Consider the following 21934-nt stretch of genomic DNA (forward strand, 5'->3'; position numbering starts at 1 on the left):
TGGTTTACTGACTGGCTGACTTACAGGTTGACTGGATTCACTTCTTTACTGACTGGTTTACTGACTGTTCACTTTTTTACTGACTGGTTTACTGAATGGCTAACTGGTTACTGACTGGCTGACTGACTGGTTTACTGGTTGTCTGGATTCACAGTCTATGGAGAGACATTGAGCCGCGGTGTTCCCTTTGGCGTTTGATTTTATTTAATCTTATTATTGAATTAATCATGGAGTACACATTACATTTGAAATACATAAGAGCATGGTGGTTGACTAATTATGAGTAGACACCCCCCCACCCACCCCCCAGCAGGCCTGGTGTTAAAGTGACCTGAGCCTTTGACCCCAACAGCACAGCACCAGACAGAACAGGTCAGCCTCATCAATGATCAGCTCTACCATATTGATCCTTAATTGATTGGCCGTTGATGTCATCAAGGCTGGTCCATCTGGAAAGTTCCAACTGGGAACACTGGTGTGTTTGTGTGTATTGTGTCTTACCTTTCTCTCTCTCTCTCTCTCTCTCTCTCTCTCTCTCTCTCTCTCTCAGGTGGCCATCAAGTCCATCAGGAAGGAGAAGATAAGGGACGAGCAGGACATGGTTCACATCAGGAGGGAGATAGAGATCATGTCAGCGCTACGACACCCGCACATCATCTCCATCTATGAAGGTGTGTGTGTGTGTGTGTGTGTGTGTGTGTGTGTGTGTGTGTGTGTGCATGTGTGTGTGTGTGTGTGTGTGTGTGTGTGGAAACTGATGATGCTCCATCATCTCCCCTATCAGCCTCCATGTCTCACATACTGTTGTTGTATACATACACACACACAGACACACACAGAGTGCTCCCATAACCTTCCATGTTCTTCCTTCCTGGTTTGTTAATGTTGTTTTTCAGTTTGGTTTACACTCCAGTTGGGCTGAAAATCATTTTTTTTTGTGATCAATTGTTTTTAATTATTTATATCATATAATAAAACAAGGATCATCAGAACACTTCTATTTGGTATATGATAGACATTACACCTTCCCTAAAATACACCATATATTACTTGTCTCTCGCAATATTCAAGATATACATACATTAAACAAAGCAACAACAACAACAAAATAAATAAGTAAATAAAAATAAAACAAAATATTAGTGAGGCACGACTAAAGAGAAAGGAGAACACATGAGAAGAGCCAATGTCAAACATAAGGTAGTGTTTCTGGCTGACCCGGCCTTGAAGTGAAATTGGAAGTTTTACCCATCTGTCAATATCAGATGAAATGGCTTGGTAGACCTTGTTGTAATTTCCATGGGCTGTCGAAAGCAGGGAGGAGAATATGTCAACACCTAAATATTTAAACTGACTCACCACCTTCAGGTTAAGATCCCTGCACCCATCTGGTTGCAGGCTTATCACCAATTACATGCCTGTTTCCTCGACAGCTTCAGGGTTGTCAGTCTGTAAAACCTGCAATGAAACCTGCCTCACCCTGCCTTAAGAGGCTGTTAACCCACCTAAAAGGGTTTTAGTGAGTTTTAGTATCTTATGATGGTCTAAAGGCTGTTTTAGAGGCTTTTCCACCCTAACAAGAATAAAATGTAAAGATTTTGAATAATTGTGTCAAATCTAGCATCTCTGAGCAAACTGCCACTAGATACAATTTTCATTCATAATATGAATCCATGATTTCAGCATTGATCTATGATGCTGTCTCGTAATGTCTTTTCTTTTTCTGTTTCATCCTTCTGTGCTGCAGTGTTTGAGAACAAGGACAAGATCGTGATAGTGATGGAGTATGCCAGTAAAGGAGAGCTGTACGACTACATCAGTGAGAGGCGGCGTCTCAGCGAGAGAGAGACCAGACATTTCTTCAGACAGATCGTCTCTGCCGTCCACCACCTTCACAAGGTGACAGACACACTCACACTCATCTCATATATCTGTTTTGCCATACAAATATTGAGTTTATGTTACATCTGGCTGTGTGTGTGTGTGCATGTGTCTAGCATCGTCCCTCTCTTACTACCCTAACTCTCTACATAAGTGTAGAGCAGCAGCACATCTAAACATTAGCCCCATGCAAAGAGACTTCCCTTCTTAAAGCTGCTGTAGGCAACTTTGGAGAAATGAGCAAGAATTTGAATCCTTAGCACTGGCCAAACTTGATAAATTCCACCCCTTTCATGCAAAACACAGCTCCGCTAGCTCAATCTAGTTGTAGCTAAAACATTTGCCAGCAAAAACAATTGGCAGCATAGATTATACATTGCTGTTACAAACACACGCTGTGACACAAATTGGTGAGCAAGGTTCACTCTACACTGGAGAGAGAAACAAAACACAGCTCTGCTAGCTCAGTCTAGTTGTTATTGGAATAATTGGCGGCAAAAATTATGTCTGACCAGAATTTGGCTCCTTCCTGATGTCTTGTGCCATGGGGAAAATAACTTGCTTCCTTACATACATTTATTCCAGTCCCAGTATTCAGTTTGGATTATGGCTGTTTCATGTCATCTCTTCTGTGAGATATATTTGTTTTCTCTCTGCAGTTTGCAGGGTGGTCAGGACAGTCAGGACTAGATTGAGCTAGGTTGAGGCCTACCGGGAGCTTGGAGATGTTGGAGAGCCTGAAAACAGAGGCAGGGGTGATCACAGAGGCCAAATCTTCTCTCAGACCATTTGGATTACTGATAGCTGAAAAGCTGTTATGAAACTTCCACTAAATAATACGAAAAGAAAGTTGCCTACCCCAGCTTTAACCCAGTTACTCAAGTAATCTGGTTTTGGGTCGACACAAAAACATCATAACTGTGTTAGAATAACCCGGTGAAATCATACTTTGATTATGAGAAACCTGGTTAAGATGCCTGCTTACTCCCATATTAAAGTGTTTACTGTGGCATGGCAACATAGTACTGCTTTCACTGTTGGTTTTCACATCTGTCAAACTCAAACTTCAAAATGTTGATGTCAACAAAAAGCAGTACTTACTATTGTGATCATCATTTGTTTCCCCTGTATTAGCAGTAACCTACTGTTATTCAGTCAAAGAGGGAGAAGGAATATTCTGTTAACTGATTTATTTGTGGCAACAGGGAGACTCGAGCACAGGGGATCAAAGGTTCATGGAAAGAAATGAACCTGAATAAGACCTTAACCAGAGTGTGACTAGTAGCCAGGTTACTATGACATGGAATATAGCCACTGATTGTTCAGAAATGTAGAAATCTGAGAAACATCTGAAGGCAGAGCTGAATTGAATCCCCATCAGTCTAGAACGGCTGGCCTGCGTCATTCTCACCTCATCATCCATTTCCTATTCATTTTTACTCCCAAACTTCCCCTTTTCTTCCAACTATAACCCCACTGGCCTTTTTATACAACTTCTCTTCCTCTTCACGCCTCTCCCCTACACCTTCTCGCCCTTCCCCACCCCTCTCTTCCTCTTCCTCCCTCCCTTCCCCATGTTCCTCTTGCTCTTTTTGCCATCCTGGATCTCTGGTACAATGGCTGGCTTTCTTCCCACGCTGATGTCACCGTGTGATGATGTCATCACGCTGGGACAGGCCGACAGGGGCTACAGCTGTTGGTGACATCGTCACTAAGGGATTTGCTGAAGGGCACTGTGCCTGTGGGGGTGTTGAGGAGGTCATACTGTGTTGACAGACACAGAGGAAGCATGGGACACTAGTAACTTCCTCAGCTTCCTCTGGTCTGTGTGTGTGTGTGTGTGTGTGTGTGTGTGTTGTATATGAGATACCTTGTGTGTCTTTCAACTAGGGTTAGGGACTGATATATCAGTTTGTACATATTGGCGTTTTATTAAATATCAGATATCATCCAGTCAGTGTTGTCCACCTCTGATATGATGGAGGTTCCTCCCTGACCACAGCTACAGAAAAAGGACAGGAAAACCTGTCATGACATTTGATTTTCTTTGCACTTTTTATTCATTCATTTGTTCAATTATGCTTTTGTAAATAATTTTTTCATTAAAAGGCAGTAATGTATCGCTACCATTGAATAGGTGGGGTATGTGTGTCAAACCCTACATTCAGCATGTGCATCTTCCTTAGCTGGTGAATTAGTAACACACTTGGAACAGCCTAAAGTGCTAAATGTGGTTTATCTGTGTCCAAACAGCCCATGAGCGCACATTCTCACCCTGTGGCCCACATGTTAACCACCCATTCACACTGTCAGATGCTTAGATGAGCATGTCTCATCACTGTAATTAAAGATGCTAGCTGCCTTATATGGAACACATGTCACTTGAATCGAGTCATGGCAGATGAGCTCACCAGTCCGCTGTGTGTTGAACTAGGTTACAGTTCCATACAATAAGACTCTGTCCTCTTTTTCTGTCCTGTAGAACGGGGTGGTGCACAGGGATTTGAAACTGGAAAACGTTCTGCTGGATGAAAACTGTAACATTAAGGTGAGGTCTCAGTTCACACCACCACCTCCCCTCTACCTGAACAACATCTATTTTTGTGTCGGCGCATGGCAATCAAGTGCGAACTTGTTTGTTCGTAGTAATTCGACATAGCAAAAAAGAACAGAATATAGATAAGAATAGAGAAAATGGGGGTTAATTAGATATACTCAACCGATGTTCCAACATTCAGAAGAGATATTAAATGGAAATGTATGAATGAAAATGGATTAAAAAAGTCCAGAATTAACTGCATGTGTAAAATAGCAGCTGTAGTATGAGAAACAACAGCACTCTTACTGAGTGTGAATGTGACATTTGTGCATTATGAAAAATGTGCAGAATGATATATGTGTTGTATGAATGTTTGATTTAAATAATCTGCACTGTTCCTCCTCCAGATTGCTGATTTTGGTCTGTCTAATCTGTACCATAAAGACACACTGCTGCAGACCTTCTGTGGTAGTCCTCTCTACGCCTCTCCAGAGATTGTCAATGGACGGCCCTACCACGGCCCAGAGGTACCAACTCACTTCAATTCAAACTTTAGCCTACCACAGAATGTAGGGCGAAAATAGGGATTTTTGGCTGGCTTGGTTGGTTTGTCTGTTTAACAAGTTAAAGGAATACAGTGCCTTTTGGAAGATTTTCTCATTGGTCAACTTTTCCATATTCCCAGTACACTGTTGCTCCAGTGTTCCATGCTAACACTTTAGCATACACTATGTGGAGTGCTTGCATGGCTACTTACGTTAGAGCTCCAATACCAGCGTCGTGTCGCGTTGCCATCGGCGCTGCGCTAACGTGACGTTCTCCCTGCTCCACAGAGCATGTTGACTTTTGAATGGATACACCAGAAAACAATCAGTTCAACTTTATTTCAAGAGAGTAGATAGAAATTATTTGCTCATGTAAAATTAAATTTCAGATTTCTAATATTGTATCACAGATGGCTCGCTGAGCACCAAAACACGATTGTGGAACCCAGAACATCACTTCTCAAACAATTTTTCACATTTTAATGTCAGATGGAAAATGGAGGAAGTGGATATTACAAATGTCACCATCTCTCAAAGATGGATAACAAGTTGAAGCTAAATTAGCTCAGTTTCAGCACATAGACTAGTGATGCAGACACCCTCATTAATTATTTATGATTTAGTAAATAAAAATGCTATGTGCTTTCCCAATAATTTAGGATATATTTCATATGAATATTATATTTTAATAGTATCTACTAAAGAAAACGACATAGGAAGTGAAGGTGGTGGGCAATGGGAGATTGTACAGCCAAAAATCACTGCGCAGCAGATGAATACGTAGTTGATCACTTCAAATAGTTCCAAAAATAAATCAGCTATATTGAGTTAATGATTTTTCATTATTAAAAACTTGGTTTGCTGTCACAAGTTCATTTGTTTGTAAAGTTTTGACTACTAAATCAATGTTGCCAATAATGCTAATGCCATCGGTGGGCGGGACGGGACTATGGTGCAATTGCTATTGAATCAAATAAAGCGGCGTTGAAATCAGCATTGAATTAAACGTGGTAGTGCAGCAGCAATGAATTAAAAGAAGTGGTGGCGATTGGAAATGTAATAAATTGAATTGTTTAAATTGCTTGTTAAGAAGTAAATGTCAAGGTGATCAAATCAATAAAATGATAAAATGATTTGTAAATCATTTACTGTGCAGTCATTTAATTTGATAGTTTTAACACTTCAATATTTAACTATTGCATTTTATTTGATGTAACATTTAATTTTATTGATTTTATTTGATGCAACATTTTATATGATAGCATTTTATTCAATCCACCATTTAATTTGCTATTTAATCGATTCAGTGTTTAATTAATTAATTAGTTAATCAGTTACATTTTTGTTACTTCCACCCCTCATACTACAGTAGATTGATGTGAGTGAATGACACATTTTACCATTTTTTTAGCCCCAGAGTAGAGACTCATCATTAACAACTGGATAGAGAAGCTTTCTGCTAACTCTTTAAGGAAGCCTCTCGGGATCCATAAAGTGGATTACAAGGCAGAGTAAATTTTAAAATGGGTAAGAATTCTTTAGAACACAGTAGTCTGTTCACCACAGAACTAGACTGGCCCAGCCACCACTAGGCACATCTAGCCCTGTTTCTGCTATAGTGGAATGACGCATTACATAACTATGTGGTCCTTTCTGATCTAGATTAGTGGCTAAATGGGACAAGAGTGGAGTCATAGAAATTAGAGCACTACATCAGGGATCTGCACTCTCCGCTAACCCTAAATAACTATAATTTCCACTAAACCACACAGCCTTATTTTAGAGCCCACATTATATGCATGGCTGAATTCACCATCATTTCCTCAGAAAGCAAATCTGAAAATAGAAGCAGTGATGAAGATAAGGATCCCAGCTACCAGAAACCTGAGGAAATTCCCAGACTGAATACCCTGGAACCACTGGAGGGGAAAACTTCCCAAGACAAAACTCAGGCTGGGCTTGACAGCATAAGTGTGCGTGTGTGCGTGTGTGTGTGCGGGTGCGTGTGCAATTGCGTGTGTGTGTGTGTGTGTGCGTGTGCGTGTGCAAGTGTGTGTGTGTGTGTGTGTGGGGGGGGGGGGGGCGTGCGCGTGTAGCCAAACTTCTTAGTGAACACATTGTCCTAGAAGGAAGTTTACTCATTTACACTGCCTGGTTTCAGAGACACACACACACACACACACACACACACACACACACACACAAACACACATGCCAGACGTCTTACTGGCTTCCTGAAACTCCGGGTCAAAGGGGAGGATTTTTACAGCATGACAAAGCCAACAGTCAGAACCTCAGACCTCCCTTAACAACAACAAGATCCCCAGTGGAGCACACACACACAGACACACACACACACACACTCACAGAGGGATATACAGTATATGTATTTGTAAGATATTACTATTTCCAGTCATTTTATGTACCATTAAGTACAGCACACCCCCTCCTGAACTGTGATGGTTACATAACCCGGACAGACAGACAGACAGACATAAACACACACACACACACACACACACACCATTTCTCAGGTTAGAGAGTCAGGGGAGTGGACTTCCCTAGCAATCTAATCATCTATTGTTTCAGAGCTGTGATTAAAACACTGATTTGTGCTGATTACCACATTACTGCAATACACTTACACTTACACACACACACACACACACACACACACACACATACATTCCCAAGAGAGTATCTCAGTGGCAAGGCTGACAGTAGGTGCTTCAATCAGACAATCATGTAAGAAACACTACCTGCAACGCAATCAAAAGTTGATTAGGTGAAGATAGGCTGTTAGCCTCTCTATTGCTTTGAAGCCATAACCTGTCATTGTTGTGCCATTAGATAGTCTCATTAGAGTCCATGGTACTAACAGATAATGGCAGGTCTCAGCAGGAAAGCAACAAGCATACATTGTTAGCCACGACAAGCAGCAAGACAAGCATCCATAGCATCCTACAAAGAATCCTTTTGGAATTCATTTTTTCTGCAGTTTCCAGCAATGGGAAATAAGTCACAACAAATCTTAGTGGTACAAGTTGGGTGTTTACTTGCCAGTATGCAATGAAAATGTAATTTTTCAAAATTTAATAGAATTGCCCCCAAAAAGGACCAAAATGCGCCTAAAATTCAGATAAAAGGGGCAACTCTGTGTGGAGTTTTTTAACTCCACACGTTATTTAGGGTTAGGACCGATAGATAGAATTAATATACATGGAAAGGTATCTGTCTGCATTAAATTGTGTCTGATGATTGTTTTAATTCAAATGTTTAGGTCTCGAGTCTCACCATTCTATAGTTCATGTGCTCACACGTTTTTATTGGGATGTGTGTTGTTAAGTAGTAAAAATGAATGCCTCTCCCTCTCCACAGGATTGTATGTGTTGTATATTTCAGTAGGATAGGATATTCAGGTGAGTCAGGTGATGTGCAAAATTTTTACTGCCTTCACATTGTGTTCTTGCACTGATTGTACTGATTCTGGCTCAGTCAATAAGCGCATGGACAACATCTTGAAGTGCAAAGTGTGTGCAGGACTTGTGTGGGTCAGAGAAATAACATTAGAGGTGATAATCAATACATTCATTAAAGTGCATCCCAAGCATTCCTCCAAACAAGCAGTGGGTCTTGTTTTTATCTTCAACATTGTTAATTACAGGCATTTAGTACTAAATGCTGTAATTGAGACAGCAGTTAGCGAGTACATATGTTGGTCAGTTAACAAAAATCTGCACAATTACCTGTCTATGAATCGTATAACAGAGTATAACAGAAATGAATCAACATTTTTTTTCTCACACTTTTGGCTTCATTTTGCTGAATAACTTGTAAATGTGTGTGCTGCTGTGTTGTTCAGGTGGACAGCTGGGCTCTGGGGGTTCTCCTCTACACCCTGGTCTATGGAACCATGCCTTTTGATGGAGGAGACCATATGAAACTCATACGGCAGATCAGCAACGGAGAGTACAGAGAACCCACCCAGTCATCGGGTAATATAACAATGTTTTGCTTGAGGCCTTTTTAGTCTCTTTCTTCTTTTCTTCCTTTTTCTTCCTGGTTGGAATTGAATTGAACTAGGCTGGGTTCCCCAAAAGCAATTCCAGACATAGGAAGCCTTTGATCAATGGAATTTTGAGACATTTGGCACAACAGCACAAAGATGACCTTTGTTATAAGATACCTTTGTGAAACCCTTTTTTGAACCAGTTTATCAATGATTTAGAATGGTTCCTTCAATGGTTCAAAGGCCTTCCCTCTCTTTCTCCAGATGCCCGTGGTCTGATCCGCTGGATGCTGATGGTAAATCCAGAGCGCCGGGCAACAGTGGAAGATGTTGCCAATCACTGGTGGGTCAACTGGGGCTGGAAGACCAGTGTTTGTGACTGCCAGAATCAGCAGAACCAGGGCTCGCCTATGCTGGCCCGCTTCATCGACTGGCAGAACCGCACAGCCAACACAGAGTCCACGCCACCGCCTGTACCCCCCAACACAAGCCGCCCAAGACCGAAGAAGTCTATGAAGGAGAATGACGGTGGAATGCGTCATGTGAATTCAAAGGGGGAAGACAAGCAAGGGCTGAAGAGGCCCAAGGGGATCCTGAAGACCCGGGTGTCAGATCACAGGTCTCAAAGTCTGGGTGAGCTTGAGCTAAGGCGCTCCCTGCACTTCCAGGATGGAGGGGTCACCTTTAGCACTGACAGGAAAGGAGAAGGAGGGATGGAAGAAGAGGATGAGGATGAAGATCACGTCTGCCTGGGTGGGTCTCCAGCTAAGATGGTTCCCACCCTCCAGAAGAAGGGCATCCTGAAGAACAGCCGCCAGCAGCAGCAGCAGCAGAGAGAGTCTGGTTACTACTCCTCTCCTGAATGCAGCGAATCCTCCGAACTGCTAGGGGGCAGTGCTGCTCTGGTGCCTCCGCCAGCCAGTTCGCCAGCAAAGAGGACTGTAGGGAGGAAGGGCATCTTGAAACGCAACGGGAAATTCTCCTCATCCGTCCACAGCCGAGACGCACATCCTCCTTCAACGCCGTTTCACGGTGAATCAGGAAGTAGCAGCGGTGACTCGGGTCTTTCCCGTAGCCAGAGCCGACCGTCCAGCATCATCTCAGAGGAGATCAGCCTGTCCAGCACTTCATTCATGGGCTCAGACTGGCCCCCAGGCTCGCCCCAGCCCAACATCAGGGCCTGCTTGTCGGCTGAGGATCTACTCCAGCTAGCAGGCTTCAGAGGTCTCCAGGCTGCTCCAGGACCCCTGCATGGGGGGAAAGTGACCCAGCCAACCCCTCCTTCACCTGGGGAGAATGGCAGCTTCTCCCTGCTAGGGGACATGGACGATGTGACCCAGGTCTACCAGAGGGCACTGGACATCAGCTGTACAATGAGGGAAACTTAGGAATACACACATACTTAGTATAGTAGGACCTTACGTTGACTGCATTCATTCCCTAGCCCCTAACCGTAACCCTTAACCTAAACTAGTCCCTTGAAGAAGTGAGGCTTGTCCTTTCTCCCAAAGTGCAAATATGTCCCAAATAAGCACAAAGCCAACTGCAACTTTTGGGCCATTTTTTTCTGGGATTGTGACTGGAAGAATATGATGTGTTCACGGATTGATTGGCCTACCATTTCAGGCTCTGCTGTTTTACATGTTTACATCTTCTACAGTGGGAAAGCTGGATTCTGTTCACACTGACTCAGCAAACCAAGCTCAGACCCTGCCTTGGGATAAATCACATCTGAACTCTGACTATGTATCCCACTCCATAAAGGATTAAGGTGGTTTAAAAAACTCTTTAATGTTCAGGAAGACTGGATTCAGCATTGAGGTCCTCATCCATGTATCAAAAACTAATCCCATAACCTCCTGTTAAGGCTGGAACACATTTCTCCATGAACTTGCTGTATAGGCTGCAAAACTCTGCATTATTTATTTATCTGGATAATAAACTATTAGTGCTGATATGTTTTTGTAATTTCAAGATGTATATACTGTATTACTTCACTGAAATGTCATGAATGATGCCATACAGGTAGAATGTGTTATTATGCTTTTTGTTAGAGCATTTGTATTGCTATAGAATTGTACAGGCCTTGTAAAGTGCCTTTTTTAAGTTGAAGGTTATCATGTACTGTATTTCCTGGACATTTAGGGAATTTCTGTTTAAGCAATATTCACAAAATCCTTGTAGACTAAACTAAAGAGGGATTTCCAGGTGATTTTGTATTGGACTTGTTGGTCTGGCATTTAGTTCATCTACTCGCTTTTAGAGAAGCAGCTTGACTGTGGCACCATTTACTTTGCTTTGAGAAATTGAAAGAAAGAAAGAAAGAAAGAAAAGAGGGTGTTGGAAAAGAGAAACAGAAGCAGAGGGATGTTAAATGCAAAGAATGTTTAGGAGAGAAAAGTAATGTTCCTGTTTTTAAGGTGACCAAAGAATGTTAGCTTTAATTTATTAAGACATACCAAGTACAGTATATCTATGTTTATCACTGTCCTTCTGTACAGTCATTGTGGTCCTATAAATGGTGTAAGGCCACAGTGTGACGGTGGCTGCATGGTCTGTAGGCCTGCTGTGAGTTTATCTGGCCAACTGGACAATCCTGTGTGTCTGCTGAAGCATGACTGGGCAGAGAGAAAGGGTGTAACCTAGAAGTAAGCCAGACACTCTCACCACCCCCACAACACTGAAATCAAAACAGGCTATTTTTGTTGAGAAAGTCAGTGAAACACCATTCCTGTTATCTATATCAAGAGATGAAAACAAACATGATTCAGACTATGAACGCTTATTAAAGGTCAGGGTGCATTCAGTGATTAGGCCAAGGGCTTACGATAAAAAACAGCTGCCAATGGAATATTGGAATGATTTCTTTGTTATGTTAACTGGATTTACAGTGCTGGAAATTATACTATGTTAGTATTTTTTGTTGTTTTTTATTATACTTCTGTTTTTGATTTTTCCAAAATAGAGAATCTTTGTATGGCTTAGTTTAATGGCAGAGGATGTGCTTATGTGTGGCTCAGTGCGGCCTTACATTGAAAACTCTGTGTGTGTGTGTGTGTGTGTGTGTGTGTGTGTGTGTGTGTGTGTGTGTGTAGGTGTGTGTCTGTGTGTGTGTGTGCGTGTGTGTGTGTGTGTGTGTGTGTGCGCGCATGTGTGTGTGTGTGTGCATGCATGTACTTCTGTGTGGCTAATCGAGGTTCACACCTGACAACACTGGTTAAAATTAGACAAGGCAAGACAGTTAGCGAGCTAATGGCACTTGGTATTACTGCAGTGAGTTAACAAAACTACTTTGAGCTGCCTTCATTACTCCTGACTGTGCATTCACACTGCAAGCATCTATGTAGCGGTCTGCAGCTGCAAAGTTTTCAACAGGCAAATCATGTATTTTTCACTGCTCTGGTATTGTGTTCCATAACATGACATTGTTTTGATGAATCTCGTATTAGGCTAATTGAAAATAAACAGAAAAAAACAATGCAACTACTCCAGAGCTTGCCATCGACCCCAACTATGGATGCCACCGTTCTCATCAGTAGGGAAACAAGGAAGCACAGAAATCGAATTGGCTGTTGATGGACAATGACGGTGAAAAGTTCAGCCATGGACAACTTTTCTCGGCTTGTTGAGCATCCACACATCGGCAATGTTTCCGTGGTTGCTCAGCTCTATAGGAAATGAATGGACTTCTGGTGACTTGTTGATCGTGTTGCTCACTGTGTGAACTCACGGTCAAACCCCAGATCTATTTGTCTCAATGCAGAATATACAAGAACAGAGTGCTCTGTCCTCTGCCAAACTGGACGAAACAGGCAGCTGTTAACTAAAAGCTTCATAAAACCGTAGGAAAAGTTTACAAGATAAATGTATTGTTGCAATGAAGTATTATGTTCTGGAAGCTTTATTTTGTTTTGCTCTGTTACTGTTCGTCGTGGTATGGATTGCAAAGTATTTCTGCTTTGTGTTATTACCATTTTAAGGATCATTTTGTATCTGTTTGTAAGTAAGGTGTCAGCGTTTCTAAAAACAGTATCTCCTATATGATGTACAGTAATAGTTCAGCTCAGAGTAGTCCATCAGTGAAAACCTTGCTTCTAGACTGAAGAGCATATTTTCTCAATGTAATTTCTTTGACAGCAACATCTCAAATAAACTCTTTTAAAATAATCAGGATTTGAACTTGTTTAATCAGTATTTGTGTGTGTGTGTGTGTGTGTGTGTGTGTGTGTGTGTGTGTGTGTGTGCGTGTGTGTGTGTGTGTGTGTGTGTGTGTATCCTCCAGTAAAGCTAAAGTATATAAGTAGCGTACCTTGAGCCTGTGCTCATTGATCTCCATGTATCCTCACATGTACACAGTGTTGAGTAGACACTGTGTCCTAGTACTTTCTCATATAACTTAACTCTGTCTTGTAAAAGCCAGCTGGCCTGTGTGCTAAATCATTATTCATAGGCAAGATAAGAACATTATTCTCCTAACTAATGACATTTTTCTACCAGTTTTTCTACTAGTTTTTTTCGAGAGTGAAAAGACCTAAGGCCTATCAAATTCTAACTGGACAAATGTAATGAAGCTGACGATATCCACCATTTGGGCCGATATTCAATATCTTTAAACTTTTCCATTTCCATGCCAAAAAATGACAAGTATTCAGTGTTTCCCCCAGAATTTTATTGTCACGGTAGAAAAGTAGCATTTACACCATCACAGGACACTAAAACTCTTCAATGAAACCCAGACTAATAAATGATTTTAGGGTTAGCACCATACCTATTCACTGGTAAGAGAAACTCTGGGATACATTAATGCCTTTAAATGTAGAATGTTCTAGTTCATTTATTTATATTGCCTTTTATCACAAGCATGTCTCAAAGAACTTTACAGAGAATGAGCCTAACTAGATCTACAATCAGTCATAGAACAGAATGATGTAACACAAACACAAGGAAGCAGAACAAAGCACAAGACTCACTTTTTAGCAAGACATAGCAAGCCTGTTCTACATAGCCTCAACTACCTGGCACCACCAGCCTTAGACCCTCAAACCATTTAAAAACCTCCAAGAAAACCTTATTAGGAAAAAAAAAAAGAAAAATGTGTGGGCCAAGTCAAAGACGGCTGAGCGTGCAATAGGTGCCGGGACAGACAGTGGAATGGACAGTAACATGGACAATAGGTGGTTTGGGTAGGTACGCTAGCAGCATAGCTAGCGGCTCTATGCCAGATGTGTATTGTAGCAAGATTTACGCTTTACCTTCCTATACAGTTTTTGGGAGATTGTCATGTTGGTCAGCTTATCTGTTAAGTGATGAAACTCCAAAAATATCCATGTGTCCCTGATAGATGTTGGCTTTTACCATATCGAGTGATAGTAGGCTCCATGCTAACACTTTAGCGTACACTATGTTGTGTGATTATAACGCCAATATTTTAGCATACACTAGTCAACACAGAGAAACTACTAGTTTAATTTGAAGTAGTGAAACTACTCCCCAGCAGTGTAGGCCCAGTGTAGATTTGAGAGATGACAGACTTTATACTTTCTATGTCTTGATGTGAGTGTGGTCCATTTAAACACAATAGCAGTAGTGAAGCTGGTGCATGGTGTTTGCCTAGCTTCACTTCAGATGAAATAAACTGACTTGACCCGATTTTAAGATCATCTGCTGCTGGTTAAAACATTATATTGTGGTTCAGAAAAAAGTGACAGCTTGTTTTATTTGCCTCCTTTTTTCACTGTATTTTTTATTCTCTAAGTCCAAAGAGAATACGTTTAACTAGTAGATGTGATTGTGGCTGACAAGACTGTAGGTTATGTGTGTGTGTGTGTGTGTGTGTGTGTGTGTGTGTGTGTGTGTGTGTGTGTGGAGGGGGTGTTTACATGGTGAGAGACTGACTCAGTTCCAAAAAACTCCAGTGTCACAGTGTTGTGTAAGTGTACGCTCACATGCTATGAATTATCTCCACCCTTCACATCTATTGTTCATACAGTATGTGTGTAGGGGTAGGGGTGTGTGTGTGTGTGTGTGTGTGTGTGTGTGTTGAGATATATAGAGCAGAACTGTCCATGTTGTACTCTCTACCTAACCCCCCACAATCTGGACTCATGGTGTCATGTACTCAAGTGTACAGCCTCAGTTACATGCTATAGCACGTTACTGAAGGCTGATTTGATAAATGGATAAAAAAAACATTATAGTAGGCCTACTAGGTGTAGTTTGTCAAATTGGCTTATAAAGGAAAAACACTAAAGTGCTGGTTGGTAACCAAACCTTGCTCTATTTGGCGACAGGCAACCAATAATATATATTGCTAAACGGAAAGGAAATATATATTTATATAATAATATATATTTCTGTCTCTAAAATGTATTCCAGATCAGAGAAGCATGTAACCTGAAACACATTTTATCAAAATATATGCCAATGCAATCTTTAACAGGGTTGTGATGAAAAAATCACTAATGCATTTCACAGAAGTTGCATGAATGTTAATATTTGCCCTATATGTATGTATATATATATATATATATATATATATATATATATATATATCAGGGAAATATTCCTATTATTTGGCATTTTATTGTAGATGTGTCCTTACACGGATGCCTCTGAAGGCAAATTGGAAGTTGTTAATTTGCTCTGCCACTATATACATTGTGTAAAAAATTGCACATCTAAATAAAGCTGTATCTCCACTCTCCCCAGTATCTACAAATTAATCAAACATGTTGCAGACGGACAGACGATGTATGTGTATGTGGCTCCACAGCTGAGCCTGTGGCAATTGATGAGTTCTATGGCAGTTGATGACATCTCTGCTGTGAACATTCCATCAGGAGTGTGTATTAGAAAATAATTAGAAATGAAAAGTTAAATAATTTAGAAAGTACAAAGAGTATGAAAGAGTTCAATATGCGCGTACTATTCCAGTACTGAATGAAGTTTGTAGGTGAAAGTATGAAGGAACAGACAGGTGCAAAGTTCTGAGGAGAAGAATACACTATAAACTAGGAACAACTTCTCTTATTAGTGATTACTGATAAGAGTGTATAAGTGTGACATAATGGCTGAGACAGCACCACTACTTTCAAACAGAGGTAATGACAGTGGGGGTTTATTAGGGCCAAAGTGCACCCCACTAGCTCATAACCCAGATAAGAGCTGTATGGGATATGGCAGCACTTTGACAGAGGTATGCAGACATGTTAAGATAATGTAGCGGGAATGTACAAGCCAGCAGTGTGGGGGTGGGGTGGGGGTGGGGGGGGGGTTGGATAATAATGCCTGGAGGGTAACATTCTTCAACTTGGCCCTTACACCACCAGACATGACGTGCATGATAGTGTGTGTAGTGTGTGTCTGTATGCAGGTCTCTACTCATGCTTGTGTCAGTAGTCTGAACCACTTATGTAAACCTGTTGACAGAACAGCAGGAGGAGGAGGAGGAGGTACTGCTAATGGTTTTGGTTGGCAGTTGAGCCATTCAAAGAACCAGTCATGTACATGTATTAATAGTAATATAGTAATATAGTAAGCTAAAATACACCTCAGACAGGCCGCTTGCGTCACAAAAAGCAGCGAGTCATACTTGGATTAAAGTGTATACAAGTCTAAAATTTCCTTCAATAATGCGACTAAAACAGAATACCCCACATGTCTTAATGCGATTCTGATGTAAACATCTTTCCTCCCTGTCAGTGCTGCTGTTAATTCCTGCTAGCCATGTAAAATGACTGTGGCAAGGGACGGCTCTGTCAAATCAGCCGGTGCAGCTGCAATGAGTTAGACTGATGAGCGTCTGTCTATATAGCTAATGGGCTGTCTTGCAGTGAGACGGGGCATGACACTGGACACCACGCCACAGAACCACAGGCGGTCTGAAAAGACGCCGAGTGAAAGTGGGGGTGAATTGGCCCGAGTTCTGTTACGTTTTCTAGGAGCGTCGGGTCCAGACTAACTTTTTTGAGCTGTGAATAGACGTGGTATAAAATAAACGTATTGTGTTTGTGTGTATCTTTACAGTCAGTCACAATGACATTGTTTCATCCATTTTCAATTGACACACAGTTCTACTCTTATGCCAAAAAGTATTACATGAACACCTGATTAAACCTCCAAATAAGGACTGAACCAGTATTTATGAATGTGGCGTATAGCTATTATGAAGCTTGTGTTTGTTTATTATGAAAGTGTTATAAATCTGAGTTTAATGTCTGCAGGTCCTGACATCCTGTGTATCCCTAACAAAATGATCTCATTGCATTATATTTGGTAATGTGTTTGCACTGTTTAATGGGCACCATCCCCAATCTAAATCAGACCTTCCCTGTCTCACATAACTCCTGGAAGATCTTAGTAGGCATCTTTAGGTGAGAGACGATGCCAGACGGCCGATCAGTTCCTGTTTCCCATCTGCTAATCTTTAAGCCACGGCTCTCCTCCCCACAAATATGATTTCACCTTGGAGGTATTCCTTTAAAGATGTTCTAGTTTAGCATAGTTACATAACCCTGGGCTGTGTGCTTTGCAGGCCAGAGCAACATCCATCTTTCAGTTCTCCATGCTTATTATGGTCTGTGTGATTGGGTCGGGATGGACCAAGGGAGAGAGATGTGGAGTCCGCTAATAGTCGCCTCTCACGAGATCAGCCCAGTTGTATCTGTGTCAGCGCTCATTCCTCTCTTCCTACTGCTGTACTTCGACTTTCTGTCTATCTCCAGCTATGTATATGTACTGTATATGCATGCATGTCTCTCTGCCTCCCTCCACCTCTATGCCCCTCATATCCTCCCCTATGAAGAAACATTTCTGTCCAAATAAACTGTGCATGAACCGAACATTTTGAAAGGTCTCAGAAAGAGAAAGTTGGTGGCAGAGGTCCAACAAAATAGGCTTTGGAAAACAAATGGTGCATAGTATAGTTGGACGATATGCACTATCCATATTGTGGTAACGCTTTACTTTCTGGGTCCACAATTTCCTAATAATTTCCTAGAAAGGAACTGTTAATTTCTTGGGAAGTTTCCTGGAAAGAACCATTCAATTATGTGGTAGTTATATAGAAAATGTAAGCAGTGTCCACTGTTTGGTGGAGTCGATAAGATACTGTCAATTTCTAAAAGAGTTTCCTGGAAAGAAGTGCAAAACTATATACTAAAAAAACATAATAGGTCAATTTGGTCATTATTCGTTATTTGTTGAATTACTTCCTCTAATTTGTAATTTTCTATACAACTACTACATCATTTTATGGTTCTGTCTTGGAAAGTCCAAAAGAAATTACCAGGTACTTACCAACTACCACTGAACTCTTTCTCTAGGCTATAACTAGTACATAATGTAGTGGTTCTTTCCAGGAAACTTCCTAAGAAATAATTAGGAAATTGCGGACCAGGAAAATAAAGCGTTACCCAAATCGTTTATGAATGGTAGAAAATGTGCTTGTAATCTCAACTATTGTATTGTAATGCCTAAGTATTTTTATATTAATTATGAAAAAAGCCTATTCATTTGATTGTCTGATCCTGTCTTCCTTGGTGGTCTTTCATTAGGTAGATGCCATTAATTCTCCTTATTGACCACTTGGTGCTGTGTAAGCATGGTCAGAGTTGTGCTCAAATTTACATAAGTACAAGTTCATAAAACCCACTCTTTGCTTAGAAATGATTACATATTATTACGCACACACACACACACACACACACACACACACACACATATACACACACAGCCAACCTCCAGAGAAGAGCAACATTTATATTGGCATTGATATTTTGGGCATTAGCCTCAAAATGGCACAAATCCATTGCTATTCAGTGTAATTTATTTTTCTTTTCCTTCTTTTTTTGTAGATTTCACATCCTCAGTAGAGTAACAGTCTCCACAGTAAACCTGAATTTGCCTTATTCACACTGTGGCCATATTTGATTTACATCATACTCGGAAGACAGAAAAGCAGATGGAAACAGAAACTCAACTGGTCTTTTGACAAAAAAAAAAAATAACATATAAACCAGAATTATTTTGACCTTGTTGGTTTGGAGACAAATACTGTATAACATTAACAACATGAAGTACCTGACTGCTAACATTAGCTAAACGTTATGGACCTAGTGTCATTATATATCAACATCAATCCAGTTGCTGTAGTCTTTGATTTGGACATTCTCCAGCTCTGCTCATATCCAAAGATAATGTTGATTTAATTTTTTGTCCAATGACTAGTTGAGTTTGCCTACTTTGCTATCTTCCAGTTAGGGTTTCCCACCACCAGCATGATGTATATCAAATATGACTGCTATGCGAATAAGGCAAATAGGGCTCAGAGACCTAATGAAGCTCAGGTCCTGGTCTAAGCTCTCAGTACTACCACGCTCTACAGCTCAAGGTTCTCAGTGTCCCAGTCTACTGCTCAAACACCACCAAACACCAGTCCATTAGGTCAACTTCTCCATTAGTTGTGGATGAATTACACTGTGTGAAAGAGCCAGTTATGAGAGCGTCTGTGTTGAAGACAAGAATGGATGCAGACTGGAGGGCTGGTCAGACTGGGAGTACTGGGGAGAACAACATATGATGAGTCTGGGCCTTGAGACAGTTTTTGCTCCAGACTGACACATATTGGAAAGAGGTACGCTGTCAAACTGGACAACCAATGGAACGTACACATGCCACAAACAAACCGGGCAAAAGACAGCAATGACAAAGAGGGGGATCTTCGACAGTACAGCATGTGTAGGTCGAGCTGAAAATGGACAGTAGTTTAGTGCTGGCCAGACATAGAGCGGGTCCAGTAAAATTTGCACAAAGTTCCCAAACATCTGCCCTCTTCATCCATCGCATGTACAGTAGATTCATTTAAAAAAAATCTATTTTTTAAAGAGTAACTAAACCCCAAACCCAAATCATCATTCATTTAGGCCTACCTGTTTGCAAGTGGCTCCAATGTTCGTCAACCACATTTGGTTATGCTGAATGTCACCACCATCAAGTGGACAATATGATGTCACACATGAACGTCATACATGAGCCTCCCTCCTCTTCCACCAGGCCAGATAAACACTCTGGCCTCCTCACAGCGTTGCGCAAGATGTCAAAGTGTAGAGGTCCATCAGAAAGAGAAAACACATCGAACAAAGAGCGCTTTCTGGAATCAACTGGTCCTGATAATAGGAAAGAACATTCCAGAGGGGCACAAAAAGATGACATTTAATATACACTACACAATAAGTTGAAAGGAATCTGCCCTTCTGCCGCAGGCTCCTCTGTAATCTGAGGTTCTAATCGTTTGTTTGGACCACAGTAGAGTCTTATTTTAGATGATTACATATATATCTAATGTAGGTCAGGTTGGAGATGAAAGGACCTAAACTGCATTTGCTCTTTAGCGAGGGTATTGTTGGGAGGGACCTATAAAGCTGGATTTACATACTAAACAAGCAAGATTTACAAACTAAACACTTTTTTCTGATCTAATCTATTGCTGAGTCAGAATGAGATATTTTCAGAATCAATTTGTCTCAATTCTGATATTATATTTTGCCATGCTATTTGTCAGGTGGTAAAATCTGATATATTTAGTCTTAAAAGAGAGAAGAAGATATACAGAATCTTACAAACTGAGCAAAAGCATATCATGAAAATAAAGGGGATAAGGTGTATACATTTGTTAATATCCCAAATAATATAATTATATCCCATATATCTTATTCAGGTTAAATTAAGATGTTTTACCTGCCTAACCTTAACTATTAGCCTTTTCACATGACAAACACATGAAACTGGAATGTCCAATTTGTGCTATTGTCACACAATCTTCACCTTATGTCCACAACATGTAATCTATGTTTCAGAGTGTTCGTAACCTACTTATGATGTACCCAGTATTCATGTCTACTCAGTGAGCTTATCAAATGAGCAATAGGTTTTTACTGCAGCAGACACAATCAATATGAACACTCACGTCTGCAGTCATCACCAATAGACTGCAGATTATTACCTCCTTTCAGCACACTTCTGACAGAAATGTGTCGGTAGAGTCAAAGTTCACTTCAATAGCGTTTAGCGCAGGGTCACGTTCAAAAGAAACACTGCTGATTTAACAGCCTGGTTTAATAACGTGCCAATGGAAGGGCTGGATGCCATGTTAAATGTCCCTAAGCCTTCTGCCTGACTTGCTTATCACAGAATATACCAGTCAACCAAACTACCTGAAAGACACACACACACACACGCACACACACCCATGGACACACACACACACACACACACACACACACACACATTGCTGGTGTAACTAGGTCACTAATAAAAGAGCTCCAAAGCCCAAACTTTGGCTTTCATGTTAAATCTCCTTAAAGAGTTGCAGCTGACAGATGACAGACTCACTTCGCTTTCTAATTATTACTAGTCCATACCTGGGGATGCGCGCTCCACAACTACATGCAGACTTCTGGGGATGCGCGTGCCACAACTCCGCGCAGATACCCGGGGATGCGCACGACACAAGTACGTGCAGACTTCCGGGGATGCGCACGCCACAACTCTGGGCAGACTTGCCAAAAAGGCGCATAAACAGCGTAAATTTGGGAAAATTGAAAAATCAGCTCCATCAGTCCCTGCCTATGCCAATGCTCAATGCCCATGTGCAGTTTCAGATTGATTGGCCAACCCGTTGAGGAGCAAAATGGATGCGGACGGACAGACGGACAGAGTTTTCCTCATTTTATAGTAGGATTGGTTACTGCCCCAGTGTGTTAATGTTATACTGTTCTTCATATTCCAATTGCATGACACTTTTTTGGTTTACATTTGAAATCATATTTTATCCTATATCTCATGCATTGCAAAGGCGTTCTCTTGTGTGATTTTTATACATCAAAAAAATTGATTTGAACTGTTTTTGTACCCAGGAGAGAGTGAGAAGATCCTAAATGAGACAATGCGTGAACATAGTTA

General features: G+C 41.1%; 1 protein-coding gene across 1 annotated transcript in view; it reads left to right on the plus strand.

Annotated features, from left to right (window-relative positions):
* Positions 1 to 10896, plus strand: part of LOC139932611 (NUAK family SNF1-like kinase 1) — a 40993-nt gene extending 30097 nt beyond the window's left edge. The window contains exons 5-10 of the mRNA XM_071926429.2: positions 551 to 671; positions 1748 to 1899; positions 4364 to 4429; positions 4828 to 4947; positions 8828 to 8960; positions 9239 to 10896. Coding sequence (XP_071782530.1) covers positions 551 to 671; positions 1748 to 1899; positions 4364 to 4429; positions 4828 to 4947; positions 8828 to 8960; positions 9239 to 10362 — 1716 coding nt within the window. The 3' untranslated portion in view covers positions 10363 to 10896. The remainder of the gene's footprint in view (positions 1 to 550; positions 672 to 1747; positions 1900 to 4363; positions 4430 to 4827; positions 4948 to 8827; positions 8961 to 9238) is intronic.
* Positions 10897 to 21934: the final 11038 nt, after the last annotated feature.

Source organism: Centroberyx gerrardi, chromosome 24 (genome assembly GCF_048128805.1).
Source record: "Centroberyx gerrardi isolate f3 chromosome 24, fCenGer3.hap1.cur.20231027, whole genome shotgun sequence".
NCBI lineage: Eukaryota > Metazoa > Chordata > Actinopteri > Beryciformes > Berycidae > Centroberyx > Centroberyx gerrardi.